The sequence below is a fragment of the Branchiostoma floridae genome, chromosome 16 (genome assembly GCF_000003815.2).
Source record: "Branchiostoma floridae strain S238N-H82 chromosome 16, Bfl_VNyyK, whole genome shotgun sequence".
Taxonomy (NCBI): Eukaryota; Metazoa; Chordata; class Leptocardii; order Amphioxiformes; family Branchiostomatidae; genus Branchiostoma; species Branchiostoma floridae.
This window is the reverse complement of record NC_049994.1, coordinates 3,843,015-3,862,797: the sequence shown is the minus strand read 5'-3', so window position 1 is coordinate 3,862,797 and position 19,783 is coordinate 3,843,015. Positions and strand designations below refer to the sequence as shown.

The window sequence follows — 19,783 nt, the reverse complement described above, 5'->3', positions numbered from 1 at the left end:
GGAGGGGGAAGCACCAGGTCAGCCACAGAATACAGCGTCAAATGCAAGTCTCCGTTGGAAGGTAAGTCCTTCTGATTCATATGCGGATATGCGTTTTATACATGCAACTTTATTTGGATAGTTTGGTACTTTACTCTTTTAGCTTTCGTTTATTTGTAAGTAGCTAGTGTTATCAAGTGTGTTATTGAGTACATTACATACAATAACTATGCTTATAACGTTATTGCGTTAACGTTATTTGACGCTACAATCGAAAGCAAAATTGACTGACTTTCTATCTACTGCTTTATACGCCAGGACTTACTCTCGAAGCAGAGGTTAGGGCTCTGGCTGTTTTTAAAACTTTTTTTAGTGGTTTTTATCGGGCTTTCTATCTTGTCATGTTTCTTGAAGTGTATGGCTGGCGGACTTCAAGAAACATGACAAAATAAAAAGCCCGATAAAAACGTCAAGAAACAGTCGGAGCCTTACCTCTGCTTGGAGAATACATCAAAACGTCGTATATTGGCTGGAATTTATTTCGCGGTCAGGGCGCGCGTGGGATTTATTGTTAAAGTGGAAATATTCGAAGTGGTTCTTATTTCGCGGTCAGCATTGAAACCGCGAACATATAAAAACCGCCGCGAATATTTCATCTTTTAGTTTTACACTTAACACAGTCAAACGCCCAATACAATGTACAGTATCCAAGTCGATGCTATGCTCAATGTAAGAATGAAATTCAGTCATATATGTTCCTTTGCGAAATATCATGCATGATAGCCCATTGGATTTTCCTCCTTGATTTTAGCAAAGTTACCAAATGACTACACATATTTTCTCCAATATTTTCTAGTTTCTTTGACGTCATATGACGACCATACAGCGTAACAAACCACCAAACCAACATCTGCTTGGAGCGGAACGACTTTGAACATCTTTATTTTTTATTTATTGGTTTGGCTGCACCGAACACACATCACATGAATTCCTTTCTTGATTTTTTACACCCATTGGCACAGTGAAGACTACTTTATTGGACCCTGCTCTTACTGCGAGCTAATTCTTACCCAAGCTTATCGATCATATATCGCGCGCAGGGGAACCCCTCACGTGAAGGGGCAAATTTTCAACCAATCAGCGCGTGTTCTTCACGTGAACATGCACCGCTCGGGTAATGACAGGCTGGCTAGGTCCAAATCTCATATAGGGGTGACATAATTTTGATATATACTAAATTTCTATGTTTAACTATCAGACAGATACATAATACTATACTAATTGTCATTTTTTATCATATAATAAATTAAATATTAAGTGTATTTGACAAGATCGTACATATGTGTCATAAATATTTGAAATACGGATACATTACATGACCTTACTGTTGGTATCTTCCAAACATCGACATTGGGGCATTCTATTTCAATATGGCACCTCCCGACGAGGTGAATATGCCTCGGATTTGGTGAAAATATTCCGCGATATCTCGAGACTTAAACCTTGCATTTGGTTGCTGCCTGCTTCTTCTGATTGCCAATATCTCTCTGGATCTGTTTGTGGTGTTACTGAAGCTTGGTTGTGGGGCCAAAATGTCGAAAACAGCCACGTGTGAAAGTGTTCTGGTAACTCTTTTCTTTGCATGTGAACTAACGTAACTTGCCTTCTTTTTATTTTTCACTGCATGGTTAAAATGTTCACAACTAAAGCACGATGCCATCTTACCATCTTCTTTATTAAAAATAATGTATGGTTTATGATATTTCAGGGGCTTCCGGTGCTGAAAAAGGCGGACGTAGAAGAATTACGGAGTGTATTTCACAAGGTATGTCCTCTTGTGTGTGTCCTCCGCGGTATGTTTGACATGTCGACCCGGAAACTGTATATCTATAACCCGGAAGTGAAATGTACTTTGTATAACCTTGAGAACATTTGGTCTAACCTTGAGGACTTGTTGATACTTTGCAGAACAACATATAATATTGCAATAATATTGCAGAGTGTGTGATTTTAAATTTTCAACTGTCATTGGGATAATTGTCATTGGGATGTGTTGTTTTCATGCCCCTCCCCCTTTTCACATTCCTTATCAAGGACTACCATATTATATTAAAATGGCCTTAAATTTGCTAGGATTTAATTTCATATAGGGGAAAAATGAAGTGTAGTTTGCATTTGGCAACCATGAACAACCATTTTCACGATTCTTTTGATTAGTGGTCAGGGCTCGAAATTGATTTTTGGTATTAGGTGCACCGGTGCACCCAGCAAAAAAAATTGGGTGCACTAAAAAAATGTTGGGTGCACCACTCAAATTTAAGTAATAACCTAATAATAAAACTTAGTTACAAGCTATCAAATTCTTAAGTTGAACAAGTAACATGACAGACATTTCTATCATCTTTCTAACTTGATGATGTCAAAAATATGTTGTATACTAGTATACTTTGATATATTTACATACATAAACCTAAGAAAATATTTGGGTGCAACCTGTGCACCCACAGAAAATAATTGGGTGCACAGCTCCAAGTTTGGGTGCACCTGCAGCTGGGTGCACATGCACCCAGTATTTCGAACCCTGGTGGTGAATAATCAAAATATGTCACTGAACACCGGCAAATATTAAAATCACTGCGAAAATATGCGGCACATACAGTAGTTATTGAACCCCAGATACTAGGCATTCATACGAATCATAGGACAGTTCATTATAGGATAGCTCCAGGGTCAACTTAAGTTAATGGAAGAAAATTTCTCCACAAATTTTGCCGAATTTCTGCAAGGGATATATTAACTCATGCGTGTCTGTCTTAAAATTTCCTTTGACGCCTGTTGGCCCTGTAAAAAAAATATGCCCAGGTAATACTGAAATGGCGAGGAAACTTGCTGCACTGTGTCAGTATGTGTCGCTAGACACCACAACAAGGGCCTGAATAAACAAAGGAAAAAAATGCATGTACTTAAATTGTGATTTGTTGAGAAGTTGCCAGGTATATCTTGATATGCCTGCAGTGTTCATGCTTAGTAATAGTATTTCGCTTATATTATAATGATCTTTACAGTCAAAGTCCATATAGCTAGGTCATAAACTCTGTTTGCTGACACAGTATGTGGGAAGTCTATCCTTAAACTATAACTTAGGCCACAGCAAGTAAATTTTATGGATGACATCCTCTGCAGACTGCAAAAATAGTGCGATAGGGCGAAAAATAACAAGATGGGTGAAAAAGAACAAGATGGCTACATTTTCAAAAATAGGCACCATAAAGTTGTGATGAGTGTTGTAACAAGAATTAAAGAGACAAAACATGGTATCAGAGCCAACAAGGCATTCATTCCTGTATTCAACACAGTACTGGTGTGGTAAAAGTGACACTAGTGTGGTAGACTGGCATTACCAACAAAGTTGGTAACCACACTCATGGCTTCCATATTGGTATCACTTTTACAACTATCCAATAAGTTTCATTTCTACAGCTACAGCCCAGGTACCTCGCATGTGTCACTTCTACAAGTACAATTATTAGGCTACAACACAACATATTTGTTCATTTTGGTACTTAATCGTCATGTTGACCATCCCTGCAGAAGAAAAAAATTCTTTTGTCTGAAAACAGGCGAAAATTAATGCGCGCGCTGATGTCATCCATAAAATTTACATGCTGTGGCCTAATGTCAAATACAGGAAATTCCAGGGTTCATAGGAGCACCTGTTAGATAAGTGTGTGATGTAATGTCTGGTCAAAGTTCAATAAGCTAAAGCTAGCATACCATTGTACTGATTTTTTATAAGGACTATACCACTAGAAAGTTCAGGGTATGCTTACTAAGTTAGAACAATTTAAGTGATAAAACTAGCCTCATGAAGAAAAATTCAATATTATTTTATAGAGGTTATAATTAAAATATTATATGTACTGTACTTGCTAAAAGAAGAAAGGTCTGGCTAGGCCACACCAATTTAATTTCTTGGTTCACGGATTCGCTCGCTCCTATTTTTTGGGAAAAAAAATAAAAATAGAAATTACCACTCAGCAAATTTTCACCATTAATGAAACCATTCACCAACTTTCTGGTGTAGCAAATTGGCCTTTATATTATAAGCTCCTTAAAGTGTGGGTACAGGTGCTGTTACTGTACAAAAATAGTGTTTTTGTACTTTTTTCAAGCTGAAAACTTTTTTTCTTTATGTTTTGGATTAGCAGTTACCTTTACCCCAACCATTTTACAATTTTTATTTTTATTTCGCCCTCTCGCTCCATATTTTTTATGAAAAAATCTGTGAACCAAGAAATTAAATTGGTGTGGCCTTTGGGGAATATGTATTGTTTTTGCTGGTATGTTCATTTCCTTTTTTTTTCTTCTGTTAGTAGCCAATCAGAGGTTAGTTAGATATTATTAGTTGTTGTTACAAATATGAGCAATCATTTGACAAAAGCATATATAAGGAAACATTCTGTATTATTGTAAAAATGTAGCCTCTCTAGCTTGTGTTTTAAAGAGTGAAGAACTGAAGTTCTTGAAACTTAGTCCTTGTTAAATTTCATAAGTACATTCTTTAGCACATTCTTGTAGTCTCTGAGTAAAACAGCAGAGGGCAATGTGTTATGTTCTGATAAAGCATATCTTACAAGTACAGCTGTTGTTTAAGTGCCTTAGGGTATAAGTACATATCTTTTAAGTCTTTATTAAATTTAGATAGATTTATCTACTCAACATTGCAATATGACACAATACATCAAAATACACCTAACACCTATGTATGATAACTTACATTATGCCATTATGAAAAGTTATAACAACAGAAAAGTAATAAATTTGGAAATTATTCGTTGTTAGGCTGTAAGTTTTAATGGAAAGCAACCTACATGTACACGGCACTGTAACAGTTTTCAAAGAAAAAGTGACTTTGAAAAGTGGGTTTTCATTATGAAAAAAAATTATTTTTTCTATACGTATATTACCTATAAACCCAAGCTTGTGATCTGTATAGCTACCATATTTCTGTTGCTACTTTTTTTTTACTTACAATGTCTTAATATTTTGTCAATCAGTGACTCCTTAAAAACACTTAAGGCACATCTCGCGTGAGTCACTGATGGACCAATGTTCTTAATAAACTCAAAAGTGACTGATGTTCAGAGCCTCTTAAACGTTACAATGTCTTTTTTTTATTAATCAAAAGACTTAATTCTATACTTTAATTAATGTTGCACTCTTATCTTTTTGCACTTGTTTTCAGTATGCGACTGTTGAGAAGGATGGGGAACATTACATGACCCCCAGGGATTTTGTCATCAAGTACCTGGGTATAGAGAAAGAGGATGCTGATCCAACCACCCTGAACTTGCTGGCAGGAGTGGTAGATGAAACCAAGGATGGGTAAGTTCTTGTATTTCCTTTAGTGTTTTGTGTGGGATACCTGGTAAAGGGTTTGGCTTGGAATCTACAGGTCCATTCCAGGTAACCTGCGATACTCGCCAAGCCTTCAGGATATTGTGCCCTTGGGAAAGGCAATGTACATGAATATCTCTGACCATTGAGTGACACTGGTGCATGCCGATTATAATGTGCCAAAAACACACTTGGATTTGGTGTGCCAATGTCCACATGTACGTGCTAACACTGGCCACTAAAATCTGAATTTTTTTGTGCCACAAGTTGTAGAATGATTAGAATTGTTAGTATTTTATGTACAGTTATGAATATTATAGAATACGACATGGCTTATTCTGTTTCACCCGAAGTGCGCATTCTGTATTACCTGTACATGTACTAGCCCAGCACGTCACCGGAACGTACTGCGCCTGCGCGAACCCTGGTGGTTTGGGGCTTGGTTTGGTCAACGTTGCATTGAAATCCCGCTTGTTGCACAGTATATGTTAGAGACATGGTTTCATGTACAAATGTAAAACGTACACGGGATTTTACCCTTATATACGCACGTACTTTCTTAAATGCGGCCCTTTAGTAAACCGGGGGTTTAGCAAGGTTTAGCATGTCTATACTTTTTGCGCAGGCGCAGTACGTTCCGGTGACGTGCTTACTAGCCCGACAGTGGGTCGGATCACCTGACGGCCAAAAGCCTGAGTGTGAACAAGGTTGATGCAGAATACACTGTGTTATAGTTTATAAATTTATAGCCATTTCCACTATGGTTGGCTCTGCTTTTATAACAAACCGGCCCAATCTACACACCATAACTGAAAATATACAAACTTGAATTTCAAAACAAATAATCATTATAATATGTCGGGAACAATTGTCTTCCAGCTCCATTTTACCTTCATTGCTTTACCTAAAACAGTGGTGCATTTGATGTAGTAATTTCAATTTGAAATCCAATGAAATCCAACTGGCTCAGTGATATCCCTATCATGTGACATCAATCAGAAATGTAATTGAGGTTGTTCTCTAGGGGCTCCTGGTGGTATACTCATTATATGCGTGAGTTCAGCTATGAAAATGAAGGTCATTTTGAGGCTGTACTCATGTGTATTGAATTTTGCAAAAAACATTGCATCAATGATTAACACAGAACTGTAAAAATTGTTTTTCAAAAACATACGATGTACTAGTAGTGTTCTCTGTCACAACCAGTGGAGAATAAACTCTTCAGTGAACTCAACTTATTCAACTTCGAGATCATTTCCACTTTCATGGCTGTCAAGGGTTACAAAGTGTGTAATTGTTGTTGACAGTTGACCTTGCCACCAATTATAGTACATGTAGTTATTTCTATTTATGGATTTATCAAAGCGATTCACTGGACAGGCTGATTGCTTAGAGTTTCACGTTCAAGGCTAGCGTGTTACGCCAAAGGGCAGTTATAAAGGCTTTATTGATACGGGATCAGATACAGATACATGTATGGGCATCATTATTATATACTGAGTACGTGCAGGGCTCGAAATCCTTTTTTTCTGCATACCTGCACTGGTGCAGGTAACCTTGAAAATTGCCTGCACCAGACAAATTTTACCTACACCACTTTGAATTTTGGAAGTATGGATCATACTAAAATTGTTCAGGAACCATTGTGATTTTTTTCTTTTATACTTTATAGTCAATGCAGCTGATAACAATCCATTTACATGTATACCTACATTATAGGACTTTTATGTATTAACCTAGTACATGGACCAACTGCAGGTTAGGTGCAGGTAGACACCAGAAATACCTGCACAGCTTCAGTTTTACCTGCACTAACCTGCATATGCAGGTGGTATTTCGAGCCCTAACAACATACCAGTTAGGTTAATGGTGAAGGGTGCAGGGGTATATTTGTCAGGGCCATTTTGGAATCAACCTTTTCACCCTGAGTTGATACCCTTTTTAGATCACGTTTTAGAGATATGGACACCGCCATGTGTGGATAGACATGTATATCTATCTATGCAATAGGTCATACTGTATTGAGGGGCTGTCAGAAAAATATTTTTTTTAGATACCCTTGGTATCAAGGTCAAATGTACTAATTTCCTTTTCTAACTGGATATTTCGATTGTATGATGTTTGGGTAGTTGCATTGTATTATGTTGGTTATCCCCCATCTTATTAAGAATTTATTATGTTGTTTACAGACATAATAAAGAGTACTCCCAATTAAAATTATCATCATCAGCAATGAATATACAAGATTTTTCTTGAAGACACATCTTTTTGCTGAATAATATACATACAACAATGCCCCAACAGTCAAATAGTCAAGGGATAGATAAGATGAGATTCATAATAGATTTTTTTCCTTTTATTTTCCTCAGGTTGATCTCCTTTGTTGAGTTCCAGGCTTTTGAGTCCCTCCTGTGTTCTCCTGATGCCCTGTACCTGCTGGCTTTCCAACTCTTCGACAGCAACGGCAATGGATTTGTGTCCTATGGTAATAACATTCAGTGTTGTACATTTTTTTCTCTCTATCATTTCTTAGAAAAACAATGTTAAACATGTGAACAGAGCTGTTCCATCCCTCCGTTCTGGGACGAAAATTTGCTTCTTGGACTGAAAAAAATTCACCCCATTCATCCCAACAATCTGAAACTTCTTCACACTGTCAGAAAACTACTTTAAAATTTTAAAATGATAGGAAAATCAACAACATATGCTGTGAAACATTGAGAGGGACGGAGAAAATTTAAAGCTAGAGACAGCCCTATTGTGAATCAATAATTCTGTAAACTTTACATAGCACAAAATAGGGTGTCCGTTCTTAAGGCGTTGTCTTGAGCATGTTAACCCCACTGTTGAAATTACCCTGCTCCTGAAACAGCAAGGAAGTTTACTTCTAGTTTACTCTTTTGTACCTTGCCTACTACAATGCCTACTTTGTACATTGTTTGAACTTGTTAACATTGGGCCGTACTCTATAACTTAAGTTTAACTATCCAGCTAAGCCAAGATATCTTGAAAACTACTTTTTTCTGACTTTTTTTTTTTTTTTGTCATCCCAGATGAGTTCAAAAGTGTCATGAGCCAGACCAGGATCCATCAGCACATACCATTTGACTGGGAGGGGGAGTTTTGCAAGATGTACTTCGGGTGGGACAAGAAGAAGGACCTCAGCTATGCAGAGTTCACACAGCTGTTACAGGTATGTGATTGGTTGTTTTAGTCAGCCAATCAGATTGCAGGAAAAAGAAATGTCAGATGGGTATTGGCTATCTTTAATTTGTAGCCAACAGAGTGTAGGTGATAGACTGGTAAATTGTGATTGGTTAGTACTCTTTTTACCAGTAAAAGGAGGCCATTATGAACTGACCACTACTAAAGTAATGCAATGTATAGTATGACTATAACTGGTATTATTATGTCAACATGTTATGTATGGAATAGATCAATTTTTGTAGGACCTGGTAGTGGCACATTTTTGTTTCTTGAGAATTCATGGAATTGAATTTTATCGTATTTTTGCTAAAACTTGCATAAGGAATATCTAGGGTCCAAAATAGATATGTACTGGAATATATACAATCGTATCTACTAAATCGTAAATGTTTTCTCTCCCGTTAGTCACTCGCGTATGAGCACGCGAGAGTCGCCTTTCGAGTGCGGGACAAGAACAAGAATGGCTTCATCACAGCACTGGACTTCAGCGACATCATGATCACTGTCAGAAAACACATGCTCACCCCTTTTGTAGAGGAGAATTTAGTTTCCGTAAGTATTACACAACTACTACTTAGGCTTTTAGGTAGGATTTTATTTATAGGGAGTCCAAATTTCTTGGTAAGTCGCAGTAAATAGGCGCGACTACATGTATGTAGGGTGGTCCGGGGCATCCACCTTCCATGGTGCAGAATTTTGGAGAATTTGAATAAAATGGTACATTCTAAAGGTATCCTGAGGCCACACCAATTTTATTTCTTGGTTCACGGATTCGCTCGCTCCTATTTTTTGGAAAAAAAAAATAAAAATAAAAATTACCACTCAGCAAATTTTCACCATTAATGAAACCATTCACCAACTTTCTAGTGTAGCAAATTGGCCTTTATATCATAAACTCCTGAAATTGTGGGTACAGGTGCTGTTACTGTACAATAATAGTGTTTTTGTACTTTTTTCAAGCTGAAAACTTTTTTTCTTTATGTTTTGGATTAGCCGTTACCTTTACCCCAACCATTTTACAATTTTTATTTTTATTTCGCCCTCTCGCTCCATATTTTTTATGAAAAAATCCGTGAACCAAGAAATTAAATTGGTGTGGCCTGAGGGGCAAAATTATTGTCACAGTAGAAGATTGTGACCTGACATGACATAGTGCCATTCCTGGTCAATGGTAATTTTATGCTTGTCAGAGGATCTGGTGGCCCTGCCTCTGGACCAAGAAGTTCAAATAATTTGAAAGCACCTTCTGTATTTATGTATGACCTTTTTCATCTGTCATGTTTTTTCACTGAAACATGGATTGCAGGGCTCGAAATACTGGGTGCATACATGTGCACCCAGGTGCACCCAAAATTGGAACTGTGCACCCAATTTTTCCTAGGTTTATGTATGGAAAGATATCGTGTATACTAGTATACATCATATTCTTGACATCTAAGTGTTAGAAAGATAATGAAAATGTCTGTCATGTTACTTGTTTAAGAATTTGGTAGCTTGTAACTAAGTTTTGTTACTAGGTTTTTTTTTAAAATTATACTTAAATTTAAGTGGTGCACCCAAAATTTTTTGGTGCACCCAATTTTTTAAGCTGGGTGCACCAGTGCACCTAATCCCAAAAATGAATTTCGAGCCCTGGATTGTTGTAAAGAAGACATGTTTGCATCCTTATAGTTTTATTGTAGTTGTATGTCATCTTCCTAATCTGTATCATTAATGTTAGTGGGACCGCGTGGCACGATCGGGAGCTCTTTGGTCTCAGGCCCGAGAGGTCCCGGGTTCAAATCCGCTTGCCTTGTCACCGATCTTGTGTCCTTGGGAAAGGCACTTTACACGACTTTCCTCACCTAACTCAGGTGTAAATGAGTACATAGCTGTGGCTAGTGGCAGTGACAGGCCTTTGTTGTGGTGACAGGCCATAGGGGCATGTTCGGGCATGACGCACCCGCCATGACACACGAGTCAGGGGTAGGAGGAACCCCTTGCATCCTTGGTCAGAAGTCCTCCTAGGAGATGGAAACTCCAAATAATAAACCTGCATCTGCTGGGGCCGTCTTACGTGGCAAAACAGTTCTGTCCCTGTAGGACTTAGTGCGCCAGTAGACGAGAGGGTGGAGAAGGAAGTGCACACCCCTCCTTCACCTTAAAAAGTCACGTGCAGGCCAGGCAGACTGGTCGTCTAATCAACCTTGTCTGCCTACCATTGATCTTCGGATACGAAGAAACAGCCATCATTATTAATGTTGACTAAAAACTGTATTGGAGATGTTCTTTTTGGCAACACCCCAAGTGTGGAGCCTGATTTTTGTGAAAACTTGTGTCTTCCTGTACAGTTGGTTGGAGGGAAGCAGGTCAGTTTTCCTTACTTCACTGGGTTGAACCACCTCCTGTCCAGCATGGAACTGGTCAAGAAGATCTACAGACAAGTGGCTGGACACAACCCCAAGGCAGAGATCACAAGGGGTCAGTCAAAAAACACATCCTTCATCTCCATTTATGTATTTTGCCAATACATGTACAGTGTTGAACAAGTTTTCTAAAATCCACTTGTCCTATCGGGCAAGCACATAAAAAATGTACTCTCCCGAACCAATTTTTCACTTGCCCAAAATTCAAATGTCACTGTTACTAGTTTATGCATTTTCACTCCCAGCAATGGAATTCTCTGTAGACAATTGCTTGATGTCAGGACTATAAAAAGTAAAAAGTATATCAAAATTGCACTAAAATCAATGGAAAAATCTTACTTGCCCGATCGGACAAGTGGGGTAGGACATGCACTTGCCCGAACAGCACTTTCACTTGCCCTGGACAATAGGGCTAGTGGACTTGTTTATCCCTGCATGTATAGTATAATATATAGATCATACATGGCACTTGACCTGTTTTCCAGATGTCCCTACATACAAACAGATCCTTAGCTGTTACTGTAACAGCACTGACTTGAAAAAAGAATTACATAACAGATTACACAAAAATTACATGTACCATTATGGAGTTCATTTTTAAAACACTTTTCTGGTAATGTGTGCTATGGAGAGTTTGTTTCATTGCACATTAGCCTAATACTGCAGACTGCCCTGAAAAGACTGCATGTTTGGTTATGGCAATTTGTTCAGCAAGGTACAGATTGAGATTTTTTTTTTCTTCCTCACGATCTGCTTTAAAGAGTAAAAGGATAAATACAGAATGAAAGGATAAATAAATGTTTTAATTTTGGGAAATTTTTATCTTAAACCTTGCATGCGCACACTAGAATTACGTAATATGATTTGTGTTTACATTGTATTATTTTTTTTCCATCAAAAATTGTTACTGAAAAAATGTGTTAAATAGAATCCTGAACAAAACGAAAGACTTAATACATGATATTACAAACCTTGCAGCTGGCTGAGATATGGCTGGGAAGCTGAAAGTAAAATGATAATAGTAACAGTACTAGTTATCTTAGTCGAATAGGATTATTGTGTTAGTAGAAATTGTATATATTTCATATATTCGGCAATTGTTATTTTTGTGCAACTTGTACATAGCCCATTGGGTAATGTATGCACATTAAAGGTCTTCATTCATTCATTCATTCATTCATTCATTCACTATTATAAATGACTGTCTTACATGTAGATGTTTCTTGTATCTTGCGTTACAGAGGAGTTCCTTATAGCAGCCCAGAAGGTGTCTCAGGTAACCCCACTGGAGGTGGACATCTTGTTCCACCTGTGTGACCTCATCAACCCTACCGGGTAAGGAGTATTATCTTGTCCTACTTTATTTGATTATTAGCTTTATGTTACATGTACATGTTATGTTACATGTGCCTTGGATATGATTTATGTGTTTCCAAATACAGTTCTACTAAAAAATATTTCAGATCTAGGCTGAGTTGAGAATTCCCCAAGAAATATTTTAAGTATTGTAAAACATAGCATTAGAACACCGGTATCCTCAAGTTGTTCAACACCTTATTTCAATTCTGGAGATGAACATTGCACAAGTACAAATGAAATGAGTTGTATATGGTGGAAAACGGTTCTACAAAGTTTCATCACAAATTTTACATTCCTTGCCAGAAGCCAACCAAATAAAAAGCTAGGTTTGAAAGCAAGCGTTTGTAGCATCGGTTGCATTTGGGTACTTGGAAATAGAACTTATTTTTCATAGGCTTAATATAAATCTTTATCTTTTAAGTGCTATCCTATGGAATACATTTCTTGTGATTTAGATGTTCCAACAGATAACCTGGTACTTATGATCATACTTGACTGTGCTCAATTGATAAAATTCCATCTTTGCAGTTTTAAATCTATGTTGTTTTGTTTGTGCTGTTCTTTTTACTATCATTACTCGTATGTCCTTCTATGTATGACTGCAAGTGGTGTCTGCCATTTCTCCCTTCTGCTAACCACTATATAGTGCTGTCTAGAAAGATTAAGACATACATATTCATGCAGGGATCGAAATACTTTTTTTTTGCTACATGCAAAATTGCAAGTTGGCAAAAATCTTACGTGCAATTTGAAAAATCTACATGCAAAATACATCTAGTCTATACTACAATCATTCCGTTCTTTGGTGGAATTTTGCTGCTCATGACAAATAAGAATTTTGCCCATTCTGTCACTTTTGGCGGACAGAAATCGGCACATGAGAATATAGACAAAACTAGAAATTTTGGAGTGATATCCACATAATCAGCATGTAAGTTTGCAGCAAAGCCCAATTTGATTATTTGTAACACCTACTGACGACTGGTGACGATCCCTGGCAAAGGCACCATGGCCTCAGTATTTTTACTATAGGCCAGGTATTTTCAACATGCAAGATTGCAAGTTCAGAATATTTTTACGTGCAAATCTCAAAAATTACATGCAAATTGCAAGTTAAGTATGTGTATTTCGAACCCTGTCATGACATTGTATGCTTACAGTTTATGAAGTATGGAAGTGTGTAGCCAGTTGGAACCAATGCTTCCTTCTTTTTAAGACATTTTTTGAAGCTTTCTTGAAGTTATTTCTTCACACTTTTTGAAGAGCTTTTAGAGGGTTATTGTGTCAAGAGAAAAATGTATCCTGAGTGTAATATTGCAAAAATCATGATTGACTTTCATCAATCAATTTTCAATCTTTTTTTCTTTAGCTTGTTCAGATCCTTAAATATATACAACATATGACACAAGCAGAAGTAATAATCTATTTGACTTACTGCAAATGCAAAGGAATATGCTAAAGAAAAAAACAATAACGTAAAAAATGTGATAAATGCTTATAATTATATTGCTATCATCAATTTCTTTTTTCGTCTTCTTGTTTTTCTGTACACTTCTTTATTGTTTCATTGCTTGAAAAATACAGGATCTTTAACACACACACAGACGCATTATGTGCATGTAACAATGTACTTACATTTCCCTTTTTGTCTTTGCACTCACGGAACCTCTGATCCGACAACAGTCTTAGTACAGGGTAAGGAACGTGATTTGTATCCAAAGTAACCATGGTCAGCTGTGAGGAACAACTGTCAATCATTCTATTGAGGAGAATATTTACTTCGATCAGGGATGACTCCCGCTTTAAGTTTTTTCTGTTCCACTCAGTGTTTGGAAGCCCATGTTGTTAATTTTTGTTGTCAAATCTTTTGTTTAGAGTTGAAAAAAAAAATATGTGTGTTTCATGTTTCATCCCTAATTTAGATACTCATTTACATGTCGTTTCAGTCAATTTTCGTAACTGAAATGAACAAACAATGTATTCGTTTCCTGACTCATCCCTAATTTGAATACTCATTTGCATATCATTGCAGTCATTGTTGAGTTGACATTTCACTGAAAATGTTACCAAATAGTTGACAACACTGTGATTGACAGCTGTCAATCTCATCTGATTACGGCAACCAAGAAAACTCTGAACTTGAACCTTCCCTTTGCCAATGCATATATTTCTTCGCTATAGAAAAGAACCTTTTTTTTTTTTGACATGGTATACTACGATGCAGGACAACACGGTTTTCAGCATATTTTGTATTTGTAGGAAGAAACTGCTTTTAGAAGGGCTGCACAAATTAACCCAGAGAGCAGTGCTTGTCTTTTTGTCTCTTTTTCCCACTGTTCTGTGTATTCATCCCTGTGAAGTGTGGTGTTCTGTGTGTGGTTTGCCTTCAATGTTGTCTTCTGCCACTAACCCACCATTGCAGCCCATTTATATGTTGCCAACGATTAGCAAAATTAAGATGTAATAAACCACTGTCTATTATTGTGCATCTACGGGCATATGACGTATATCATAGTGCAATAAAGATTCTCAAAATTTCAATGTAGTATCAACTTTTAGAAAATGTTTAGTTTGTTAGAAAGAAAGTAACAAGAGTTTGATATACGTCTGTATATGTCACAGTACAGTAGAGATTGTGATTCAGCGGCGATTGTCCTATATAGCTAGGACAGATCCCGATCAGAGTCTGTCCTAGGACAGACTGCAGTCGGGACCTGTCCTAGGACAATCGTCAATTCTACTAAGTACAGATTGTGATCGGGATCTGTCCTAGGACAATTGGCAATAGTCCTGAATCATAATCTCTAACTGTAACATACATATGTGGCATCATAAAGTTATTTTGTTACCAAAAAAATTAAAAGCAAGTGTTAGAGTTAATATGTAGTATAAGGTCAGACATGCTGTTGCCACAGTACCTAGTTAGTTATTAAGTTATTGCTTGTGTTGTCTTTGTCATATTTATCTATTTTTTCTCTCTTTTTCCCTTTCACAGGAGAATAACATATGAGGCCATAGAGAGGATAGCACCGCTAGAAGAGGGAACACTACCTTATGAGATGGTCGAGGCACAAAGGAGAAAGGTATTGTCAACAAACACTATACAGGAACACAAAATCTAAGGAACAGATTTAGAACGTATGACTTACTGGGTACGAGATACACATACTTAACTTGCAATTTGCACATAATTTTTGAGATTTGTATGTAAAAATATTCTGAACTTGTAATCTTACATGTTGAAAATACCTGGCCGTTAAAAAATACTCACCCTACTCTTAGACACCCTACTCTTAGACAGAACGACATATGGACCTCTGTCTTTTTCCTTCCTTGTTTTTGCTGGTAATTTTCTCCGGTAACTTCACTAGATGTAATCAAAATTCGCCGGTTCAAGCTAGATATCCTCGTTGCAATCGCCGCCTAGTTGTATTTTGCATGTAAATTTTTCAAGTTGCACGTAAAATTTTTGCCAACTTGCAATTTTGCATGTAGCAAAAAAAAAAGTATTTCGATCCTTGACTTAGAAGAGTACAATGTCAATGGTGAAATGTTTACTGGGATAAAAAAGGCAACATAAAACCTCCACAAGCATGTTCCCCTTTATAGGTATAGTACATGTATTTGCAGAAATAGGAAAAAAAGAGATTAAACTAAATGTGAAACTTTTTTTAGTTTCTATGCAGTTCCAGTTCATATTTTACACAATTATGATGCTGATGTATGTTATGTTATGCTGATATCTGTCGTGGAATGTCTTATATTTGTTACTGTAACATTATCATATCATCTGATTGCATTTCAGGAGGGTCCACAGCAGAATAGGGGGGTTTTACTCCAATTTGCAGAATCAGGATATAGGTTCTTATTGGGTGGAATAGCTGGAGGTAGGTAAAAATACCACAGATTGTGAGTCTGTGTGCATGTGTGTGTATGTGTGCGTGCATGTGTGTGTCTGTGTGTGTGTGTGTGTGTGTGTGTGTGTGTGTGTGTGTGTGTGTGTGTGTGTGTGTGTACTATGTATGTACAGTCATATATTACATACATGACATAATATTGTATGACATTGTGTGAATAGGGCATGAATCCTAGAAGCATAAGCTGTATGTGCCCCTAATTTTTTGCCTTTGGTGCATATTGGTCATCAAAATATTTGTGTGTGGATAATGGTGTGTAGACTACATAAAACCTACATAAATTTTTATATTATGTTCACACACAAATTCACTTTAGTACCTTGACCTAATTAAAGGGGCCATCCATTCCAGAAGCTAGTTTTATTTTTTGATAGATGATATTTTTTTGGGATACAAATACACTCAACTTTTCCCAAGTTACATGTACCTAATTTTTTTTTTTTTTTACAGAGGGGCTAGCAACCTCGTGAAAAATAAACTAATTGCTACTGAAACAGACAAAAAGTTGCTGCCCTACATGTAACGCTAGTTCACCTTTCTCCGCGGGGTGACCTATATCCGTTGTTTGTCAAAACATTATATTTAGGCACATTAAGTCGACGGGTGGTAGTTTTAAACTGCAGTGTACTGAAAATATAGAAATTTTCAACCAACGTCCGTCAACGTGATATCCACAAATACCCTGCTTTTAAAAGCAACGGATATAGGTTACACAACGGATAAAGGTGAACTACATGTAGCTTTACATGTTCAATATTTGTGCCACTGCTTATACACTTGAAGGATCTGAACACTAAAACTTGTGTTATGTTTAACATGAACTCCCATATTTTCCATAGGTTGTGGAGCCACAGCTGTTTACCCCATAGATTTAGTAAAAACCAGGCTGCAGAACCAGAGAAGTGGGTCCTACGTGGGAGAGCTCATGTACAAGAACAGCTTCGACTGTTTCAGAAAAGTTATTAGGCACGAAGGCTTCCTGGGCTTGTATAGTGGTAAGTGCAGGGCTTCTTGTTCTTTCTCTAAGATATTGTAACTGCATTTCTGTCATACCTGTGACGCGAAAACGTTCGATACGGGTGTTCCGGACCGGGCCATAACTTCCGTATCGCACAGGTTCGAAAGACGTATCACACAGGCTCCATTCGAATAAATCGAACTTTTTCGAGCGGGCCGAGTGCGGCGCCATCGAAAGTTCGAATATCTGATTGGGACGTTGGAACATTGCTGTTGCAACACTTATTGTTCGAGGGCACCAAATTTGTTCAACTTCTGGCGCATTTTGCATCAAAACATGGGTTTTCTCAGATGGGTATGACACAAATAAAATACAACATGGTGTATTCTGCATCACCCTGGGTCCCAGCCCTCCCGCGGATGATACGGAATGCACTGTGTTGTATTCTATATTTATATGTTTTCAGGGATTCAATTTGGGGGTAAGCAGAAAGTAGAATTTCCATGGTGGCTATAGCTCGTGGTTGAAAAAAAAGTAGGTAAACAGAAGAGAGAGCAAGAATTATTTTACTGTGGTTTTAAGTTTGTGGTATAAAATACTGTAAAAAATGGGAATATTAAATCACTAGACCAATCTCTACGAATTAAAAGTTACTGTACAGTAGTAGATTTTGTCATGCATTCTGTAAAAATGCATATAGATTGATAGTATGGTTGTACATGTTATTAGTGTGTATATGCCATTCAATTTTTCTAAAACAATTAGACCAGGTACAATTATCATAGATTTATTTAAATTCAGACAAACATGTCAAATTGTACCTTTTTTTATTCACAGTCAGTAACTGTTAATATTTAGATCTTTTTGATTGAAACAATATCATGTTATGCTAGGTTATTTTTGTGTTTGTCTTGCCATGACAAATTATTCATCATTCATTTGGTTTCTTTTCAACCTCTATCTACAATATTTTTTTAAACCTTGCAACATTAACAATGATGATTTCATATAGGCTTGATACCTCAGCTTATGGGAGTGGCACCAGAGAAAGCCATCAAGTTGACAGTGAGTCCTCTCTGAACTTGTACTGGTATTTATAAAGTAGCTTGTTCAGCAGTTTTTCTATGCATGTCTATATGGCCTCTTGTAGTCAGATGCATGCATAATGTCCAAACTTATTTTCTTTGCATTAACAGTTAGATCTACATTGTATGTCCTTATAGAACAGTCCGAACAGACTTATTATATTATACTAGGACAACCATTGTTCACCAAGTAAGAATGTGATTCAGGCCTCAAAATTAACTTTTTTCCCTACTGTCCCAGCATTGTCCCAAAAATAAATTTCAACTGTCCCGAAGTGAGGATGGACTGTCCCAACCCTATTTGGCACGGGGAGATCGGACATTCTGATGTTGATTCGTTGATCATTTTCCTTTTGTCCCAAAAGTGTCCCAAAAAGATTTTTCAGTTGTCCCGGCCTAAATTTTAGTGGCCCCGGGACATCGGGACATAGTTAACTTCGAGCCCTGAGTGATGAATGATAAATAATGATATTTCAGAAGTTCACTTCAAATTTCAAAAATCAGCTGTCAAAGAAATAGATTTACATGTAATGTAGTATGTTCATGTCACATATTTTTGCATAGTATGTTTTTTTTACTATTCTATGTTTTGTTTAAAATTTTTCATGTTAACCTTTTTATGTATGTGTTCTCCTCTCCACCATTGGTATCTATGTATATTTTCACTTGTTTCTACCCTTTCTTTCTTTTTTTTTATTTTGTCTCTCTTCCTCTCTTTAACCCTATTTACCTTGTAGATGAACGACTTAATGCGTGACAAATTCACCACCAAGGATGGTCAGATCCCACTGTATGGAGAGATCATAGCTGGTGGGACTGTAAGTTTGGGGTATTTGTTGAAGTAGACAGAGCATGTATCTGAGACATAGAATTCCTGCCATACACTAACTTAGTGGTAGTGGCATTGAGTGGCCGGGCTTAAGGCTTAGGTACTAGGCGAGAGGCAACAGGTTCAATTCCTAGTTTTCCTTACTAGATGTTGTGTCCTTGGTAAAGGCACTTAACACGATAATGACGATTCTAATGATTTGTAAAAATTGGCACCTGTTTTCAATTAGGCAGGTAAAGGGCAACAAAAGAAAAAAATGATAGTTTTGGCTGGGCCCTCCAATGCCGTGCCCTAAACCAAGCTCTTTTCAACCTCCTTACCTAAATGTAGTGGATATGATAACAACCAACTCCTACAGTTGCAAGAAATGGCTACGGGACTCCCATTGCCCTTTTTACAGTATTAGGCTGCCTATACTAATACAATAGGTACATGGCTGTATAGTCATGGCAGATAAAGGCTGTCAAAAATCAACTATCTGAGTTTTAGGCCAGGAAAAAGTATACAGCACAAACAAAAAGAACATCAAAACACCTCACTTCTGGAGCCTATTGCAACCGCAAACATTCCTAGAAATTTTTTTTTTTTTCATCACAAAATAAACTAAGTAAACCCTTACCTGAAGTACGCACCTACAAAATTCAAAC

General features: G+C 37.2%; 1 protein-coding gene across 6 annotated transcripts in view; it reads left to right on the top strand.

The window, feature by feature from the left end:
• The window catches only part of LOC118403149 (calcium-binding mitochondrial carrier protein Aralar1-like), a 28,007-nt gene continuing 8,224 nt past the window's right edge, over window positions 1-19,783 (top strand). Inside the window, exons 1-14 of one of the 6 annotated variants that reach the window (XM_035801665.1) lie at window positions 1-61; window positions 1,748-1,804; window positions 5,225-5,364; window positions 7,746-7,861; window positions 8,430-8,569; window positions 8,989-9,135; window positions 10,914-11,043; window positions 12,230-12,323; window positions 14,031-14,042; window positions 15,343-15,430; window positions 16,153-16,234; window positions 17,104-17,259; window positions 18,235-18,287; window positions 19,045-19,125. In XM_035801665.1, coding sequence (XP_035657558.1) covers window positions 5,258-5,364; window positions 7,746-7,861; window positions 8,430-8,569; window positions 8,989-9,135; window positions 10,914-11,043; window positions 12,230-12,323; window positions 14,031-14,042; window positions 15,343-15,430; window positions 16,153-16,234; window positions 17,104-17,259; window positions 18,235-18,287; window positions 19,045-19,125 — 1,206 coding nt within the window. In that variant the 5' untranslated portion in view covers window positions 1-61; window positions 1,748-1,804; window positions 5,225-5,257. Of the gene's footprint in view, window positions 62-1,333; window positions 1,605-1,747; window positions 1,805-5,224; window positions 5,365-7,745; window positions 7,862-8,429; window positions 8,570-8,988; window positions 9,136-10,913; window positions 11,044-12,229; window positions 12,324-14,030; window positions 14,043-15,342; window positions 15,431-16,152; window positions 16,235-17,103; window positions 17,260-18,234; window positions 18,288-19,044; window positions 19,126-19,783 lie in introns of those variants that run through there. The other 5 variants (XM_035801664.1, XM_035801660.1, XM_035801661.1 and 2 more) reach the window with 5 other exon arrangements.